The following is a 7,472-nucleotide window of genomic DNA, read 5'->3' as shown; positions in this document are numbered from 1 at the left end:
CCTTCCTTTTGAGTGTCGGGGAACAAAGCGCAGCTGCATTAGAGGCCGAACTATTTACTGGATGCAAAGAATCGGAACACGAACAGGACCGACGCAAGACGATGGGATCAGGAAAACACCGATTTAACAGAAACGCGTCTCGGATTTAACGTTTTGACGCCGCGTCTTGGTTAAAAGTAAGAAATGCAACCAAAAGCAGGTGGTTGTTGTGAATTAAGCTGAGTTAAGTACTGAGAGCTGACATGTTTAAATAACTCAAGAGTGATAAAAACAAAATAAAGAGCATTAAGATCAAAAATGTACAATAAATACATTTAAACATTTTATATTTTGGAAAAAAAAGGACTAATTCACACGATATCAGCTCAGGTAAAACCAATTATTATCAGAATTAATGAAGCCTCCTAAAACTGAGAAAAGTGTTTAAAAACACCAATAATCTGATTCATGGCTCGGTGGCCTAGTGGTAGAGTGTCCACCCTGGGACTGGGACATCAGAGCTTCCTGGCCGGGTCAAACCAAAGACACTCAGCATTAGGGCTGCTCAATGAATCGAATTTTAATCACGATTACGATCTGAGTTTTGAACGATTATGAAAACAAAACAAGCCGATTATTTGCTCCTCCCACTTGCGCTGCCCTGAGTTGCAAATGAAGCGCTCCTCCCACAGTGTTGCCAACTTAGCGACTTTGATGCTATCTCTAACAGCTTTTCAGACCCCCTTCTTGACTTTTTAAATCTTAAAAGTACCTAGCGAACACCTCAGAAACATCTCTGGTAACCCTTAGCTACATTCTGGATAACTGTCGTCGACGTTTCCTGCAGGTTAGCTAAACACTCCGCCTGCGCTCCGGACCGTTCTTCAGGACATTAGGAAAGGGAATGATGTAGTGATGTGTCGGTTGCTAAAGAAACAGCTCTCAGAGCCGGCTCCCTGTTGGAGTAACCAGAGTGAGTGACACACACACCGCACCTGCGGACTCCTGAGCCGCTAAACACAGCTAAATGTGCGCGTGCGGCGAGCTAAACACACGTGCAGCTTGCCCCTGATTGCTGTAAGACCGGGTTGGGGGGTGCAGCTGTGGTTGGGACAATTATTACATTAACTGATGGACTTGTAAATAAATAGTTTATAAATAAGGTAGAAATAAGTTCCTCACGCTGATAAATAATAACTAATCTCTCTGAGGACACGGTGCTAGTGCACTCTCCTACAGAATCTTGACACGACTCAATAAATGTTATGCAACATTTTGTGAACATCAATTTATTTGCATTTATTTGTTATAAATGCCACTGTATAATTCCTGCTGTCAGTATTTGCCAGATATTGGTATTTGGGTCTGTACTGGTTAGACTTACATGAGTTAAACCAAGGTCTATAGCCCTTGGGTCATAGACTATGAGCTATAAGTATATTGGTCTTTTTTATACTGGGAATCAGGAGTTATTTTAGTGATCATCTTGTTTCTTGTTTATTTTTGTCCTGATTGTGCCCTGAGCAATTTTATGACTGAATAAAAACAAATAAAATCAACATAAATAGAAAAATCGTCCTAAATGATCGTGATCTCAATTTCAGTCACCATAATCGTGATTATTATTTTTGCCATAATCGAGCAGCCCTACTCAGCATTAAGGGGTTGGATTGGGGGGGATTCCACCACCAACTGTGTCTGCAGCTCACCGCTCCCCCAGGGGAGGGGTCAACTAAGAACAAATGACAACTAATGGGACTTTAACGTTCAAACAGACAGTGTGGTTCATGCAGGAGCGTATCAAATAATAAAAGTTAGAAAAATGAAATCAAAGAAAAACGTGGTTCCCTTCTGTGTGACGTGAAGCTCAGTCCACGTTTCTGTATCTGGAGAAGAGGTTATAGAGGACACGAAGGGTCGACTTCAGGTCACAGTTCACGATATCTGGAAAAAAAAGAAGAGATTTTATTTCTGTGGATGAACACAGGAAATACAAAAGTGTTGTTTTAGCTTCATTTAACTGGAAAGAACAGCAGGAATAAAGATAATACATCCATTTCTTACCTAAAATGTTGATAAAAAAGCATCTTAAAAAGAACAACTACAGCAAGCAGGAGTCACATTTCATTCATCGTTTTTATATTTTTCATCGGTAGTTTTCTGCTGCAATCCACCAAGTTTCTCCCCAAAATTGTTTTCTGATAACTAATTCAGGCGTCTAACTCAAGGGATGAACCAGAGATGTGGCGATACGTAACAAAGAACTTAGTAAAGAGGCAATTTTAATCAGATCTTTATGGAAAAAGCACCGATTCTGGTGTTGTGGGCCGATTACAACTGTTGCACAGGTCTGATACCAATTTTCTGATTTACCTACTTACTCATGTAAGTTGTGGTCTCTAGTAGGAATCAATGCCTTGTAAGTCATACTCTGGTGAAGAAAAGCTCAGACTCGCTTGTTTCAGGTAAAAGTAAAATTCAGCCGGAGGGCAAAGCAGCTTCAGACAGCAAGTTCCTTATTTTCTTACATCTCTCCTCTGATTGGCTAACAGCAACACGACTCTACCACTGACTCTGGTTGCTCTGCGACGTTGATGTTTTATCTCTCCAAATAACACAAGTCTGGAGGAGTTCTGCTGTGTGGTGGAGTTGCTAATGCTAGCGGTTAGCTCAAACACATAAAATTGATCAGGTGGCCCCGTTTCAGGTCTTTAATGGATTTTATCCTGCTTTTATTTTAAAGATCCAGCCTCCATCTGCTCCTTTAGGCCTCGCACTCGTCCACTTTCCTCGTGTTTTATGTCACACAGGCAGCAAAAGAAAAATGGTGACAAAAGGAAAACCCAATATTAAGAAATTGTATTAAAATTAAAATGAAATAAATAATAAAATATTAATAACGAAACACATTTAGTCTAAAAATACTTTGATTTAAAAAGATAAAGATGTTTGGATTAATCAGATTTTAGGGTCATGGGGTCACACAGCGGTAGTGTTTTAGTGCGACTGTGGTGTAAAATAAAGCTTCAGCCTCTTCTTCACCTTCTTTGTTGTTTTAATAAAACACACTAAAGTAAAAATGACAAAACTGATGGATTTCTAGCTGTGGTGATGCGCCACCCTACCCTCCGGTCGAGGTTTTGGCCTCTCCAGACCTCCATCTTGCATCAGCTCAAAGGAGAACGACACGTTGTGAACCTGCAGATACAGAAACAAGGCGTTACATGCAGGTGCGTGCAAAACCCTAAAGCAGCGGTTCCCAAACTTATTTAGCCACGCACCCCCTTCTATGTCCCGACCATGTCGACGCACCCCCCAGCCCCACATCAGGGCATGGCTATATATATAGCCATATATATATGGCTATATATATAGCCATATATATATGGCTATATATATATAGCCATATATATATGGCTATATATATATGGCTATATATATATAGCCATATATATAGCCATATATTTATGGCTATATATATATAGCCATAAATATATGGCTATATATATATAGCCATATATATATATATATATGGCTATATATATATAGCCATATATATATGGCTATATATATATAGCCATATATATATATATATATGGCTATATATATAGCCATATATATATATGGCTATATATATAGCCATATATATATGGCTATATATATATAGCCATATATATATGGCTATATATATATAGCCATATATATATATATGGCTATATATATATAGCCATATATTTATGGCTATATATATATAGCCATAAATATATGGCTATATATATGGCTATATATATATAGCCATATATATATGGCTATATATATATAGCCATATATATATGGCTATATATATAGCCATATATATATGGCTATATATATAGCCATATATATAGCCATATATATATATATATATATATATATGGCTATATATATAGCCATGTATATATAAATATTTATATCAGACGTCACGCTAAACAGTCACTCGACAGACAGGGTTAAAAAACTATGATCGACCTTTTTCCCCATCACTTTCATTTTTATGTTTATGTATTATGTATTTTTGAAATAGCAATTAATAAGCATTCAATACCATTACAATTTCCTTTGATTTAATTTTAAATACATATTTAGAGTGCCCAGGTAGCACATAAACAATGCAATTTAACAGTTTTCTTAAAGCAGGAACGTTTAACCCGTGGCCAGAGCGCTCTCCTTCCTTCTGCTCTGCGTAAACCTGAACTGGTCCCCTACTTGTGCGTAATCAAATGTCTATAGGGGACAAGATGGAAAAGCTATAGCCATGAGGTTCACTTTTGCCTCAGACCGACTTATCGCTGTTTTATGGTGTGGCTGAATCTGTGATCCGCTGCCACGTGGACTGGAATAACAAATGCTGCAGTAACAGGACTTGTGGTCAGGTTCATGAGGAGTCACTGGCTGGAGTGGACCCGACTTTAATACGACGTCCCAAAATAGAAGCTAATATCTTAACCCTTTGATGCATGAATTACGAAATCTTCAACCATGATTTTTTTTAAACAAATTTTTTTTAAACAAATTCCAACAAATATTTTTGTAACATTTAATAATTTATAAATAATTTATTACATGTCCACCTCAGTGGACAGCATGCATTCTGAGCATGAAACATGTTGGCTTGACTTACTAAAGTCCAAATGGAGGAGCTCAAATGCAATAAAGTCTTCAACAGCTGTGCTTAATAGCAAAAAAAAAAAAAAAAAAAAAATTTTGAGTACCATCCACTGTAGTGACCGTTATGCATCAAAGGGTTAATATGACCTTGAATGAAAAATGTTTTACAAAACCTCTTAAAAGTTTTATCACGGAGGAGGCAGCGCTCATTTCTGCCTTCAGTCTGACGGCGCGCCCGAGTTTGCGCAGCGTGCGCTTGTTGAATCAGTGTGTGTGTGTGTGTGTGTGTGCGGCACAGCTCCATGAGCCGCTCCAGTCACCGCGTCTCGTTATTGGCGCTATTTAAACCAACGTTGTAAAATTACTTCTGCCCAGCCCAGATATGCTCACATGTGCACCCGTGAGCCGTGGTTCCGCTGGATCGCGTCTGACCTCTGACAGACGCACTCTGAACTTCAGATCTTCAGCGCGCTGTTAATAGCCTGACACGTTTAGAATGCTGTCCCACAGTCAGTGTGCTGATATAATAATATAATAATGCTAAAATGCTCAGATGGGAATCATTTCTTGATTTATTTTGTGACATCCACAATGTTCTGTGTGTGAGGTTTACAATGTCGGAACACCTGCATGAGACAGGTGTTAATTACAATCTGCCAGAATGACTCACCGCCTTCAGATTTCTCCATCATCGTTAAAAATGATCAAATACTGAACATATCTTGCTATTAACAGCGTGCGAAGGCCAGAGCGCTGAAGCTCGGAGCGCATTGTTAGTATGAAGCTAGGGCACATGCGGAGGACACACGCACACACACACGCACACACACACACACACACACACAAGCAAAATATACTTATTTTCAATTGCATTTATTGGGCCCACTTACTTTTTCTTAGGCCCACCCACAAATGAGTTTCTGGCTACAATAATGGTGACACATATGACAGACTTCTCTGAGCTCCGCAGCCATTACACTTTTCACCTCGCGCACCCCCTAGCGGCAGCTCACACACCCCCAGGGGTGCGCGCACCACACTTAGGGAATCCCTGCCCTAATGCCTCCAGCCTAATCCTGCAGTCGTGTTTGCATTTGTCCTGCTGCAGAAACGCTCTGCAGCTTCATTCACTAACACAATAGTAACACGTCCACAGAATAGAAAAAAAAAAACGCTTAAAGTTTAGCTAAGATCATCCAGAACACGGGACGGGAGTTTCCGTCGGTTAACGGGTTTTGTGATGAGAAGGGATGCAGCTCGGATGCAGAAACCAGAAAAGACTTCTGAGGCGAGAGAGAGAGAGAGAGAGAAACCAATCAGAACAGCTGAAAGATGTTTTCTATTCTCTGGTGTGTGTGTGTGTGTGTGTGTGTGTGTGTGTGTGTGTGTGTGTGTGTGTGTGTGTGTGTGTGTGTGTGTGTGTGTGTGTGGTCGCCCCGCTGTGAAGGACTAAAAGCTTTGCCCAACAAGGGCTTATTGTGTGAAAAGCGTGACCTAAGCCCCTCTAATACAGGAAAAGAAGAGAGGAAGAGGCAGAAGCAGGAGTGCTTTCCTGATGCCTTGTGCTACTTTCCTCAGCCCGCCGTCGGCGTATCGCTGACGGACCCCCCCCGAGGCCCCTCAGATCTACGCGGTAACAGAGCCGAGCCCCATAGCCTCTCCAGTGCCTCCCTGTGCACAAGGAGATTACAGCTGCTGCCCGTCCTCCTGGGCCAGGAGGAACTGTGTGCCCATTTTGTTCCACCACTTGGCAGAGGCCGCTGGCCCCCACCCCTACTGTGGTGGCCGCAGATTGCCTGTTCAGAATACTGTAGCTCTGCTGATCGGGCTCCGGGAAAAACAGACGACATTCATCAAGCTGCTGAGAGGAGCGTCCTGGCTCCGAGTGAACGAGGCTCCTCAGAAATGGAGTATTGATTTAAGAGTGTTACTTGAGATGAAGAATGAAGAACGCGCGGAGGTCAGGCGTTGATTCGGTCGCCTCACAGGTGAGTTCGGACGCGGTTTCCCTCCATTTTCACATCAGAAACAAAAATCAGCAGCGACCACAAGTTTGCTATTCCTAAGGAAAAGCTAAACTGGGATTTAAACTGGAGCGTGTGATTCCAGAGGCTGATCCAGCTGACTTACCTGCTATCACAGATTAACATGAAATCTCAGCAAAAAAGCTGGTTCTCTTGTTCTCAAAGGAAATTATGGATTAAATTCTCAATCCACCTCAAAGAAAATGCTGGAAAAAAAATCACCTGGAACCTTGAAAAAAACTTTCATTTTAGATTTGAACACAGAAAAAGTTAAAAGGAAACAAATCTTTGGTTGAATGAAAATAAATCACCTGATTTCATTCTTTGTGGATTTTTTTTGTTTTTATTCAGTTTCTGTTGTTTTATTTACGATTTATTTCCTAATTTCTCTTCATTTAAAGGTGCCGTATGTAAGAATATAGTGAGAATTTTACAGTAAGTAAAGCTCACCAGTCTGATGTTTCAGTCATTTAGGAAGGACGGTTAAACTGAAGCATACTTCATATCCAGCTGGCTGCTGGATTGTCAGTTTTTCTCCTTTTAAAAGGAGGGGGGGCGTAACCGTTTACCATCAGTGAGAGTGTCGGGTGCCGTGTCTCCTGCGAGCTAATACCGCAGTGCCGGAATTTGGCGACGGCCGGCACAAAGCTCCAGTTGTTTAAAAGTTGTTGTAGTAACCACATTTTACTTCATTTCCTACATAATGCACCTTTAATGTCTGATTTATCTTTTTAATGTTTCTTTTGTTAAATGTAAAACTTTCTGCAATAAATAATTTTCATCATATTCTTTTAATTGCAGATTCTGTTTGTTTTTATTTTT

At 40.5% G+C, this 7,472-nt stretch overlaps 1 protein-coding gene across 2 annotated transcripts in view; it reads right to left on the bottom strand.

Moving 5' to 3' along the window:
• Positions 1–1,749: 1,749 nt before the first annotated feature.
• parvaa (parvin, alpha a) overlaps positions 1,750–7,472 on the bottom strand; it is a 41,694-nt gene continuing 35,971 nt past the window's right edge. For both annotated transcript variants that reach the window (XM_015977360.3, XM_015977361.3), the window contains exons 12-13: positions 3,105–3,177; positions 1,750–1,923 (exon numbers count right to left, since the gene is read on the bottom strand). In XM_015977360.3, coding sequence (XP_015832846.1) covers positions 1,847–1,923; positions 3,105–3,177 — 150 coding nt within the window. In that variant the 3' untranslated portion in view covers positions 1,750–1,846. The remainder of the gene's footprint in view (positions 1,924–3,104; positions 3,178–7,472) is intronic.

This window comes from Nothobranchius furzeri, chromosome 4 (assembly GCF_043380555.1).
Source record: "Nothobranchius furzeri strain GRZ-AD chromosome 4, NfurGRZ-RIMD1, whole genome shotgun sequence".
Lineage (NCBI taxonomy): Eukaryota > Metazoa > Chordata > Actinopteri > Cyprinodontiformes > Nothobranchiidae > Nothobranchius > Nothobranchius furzeri.
This window is presented reverse-complemented; position numbering and strand designations above follow the sequence as displayed.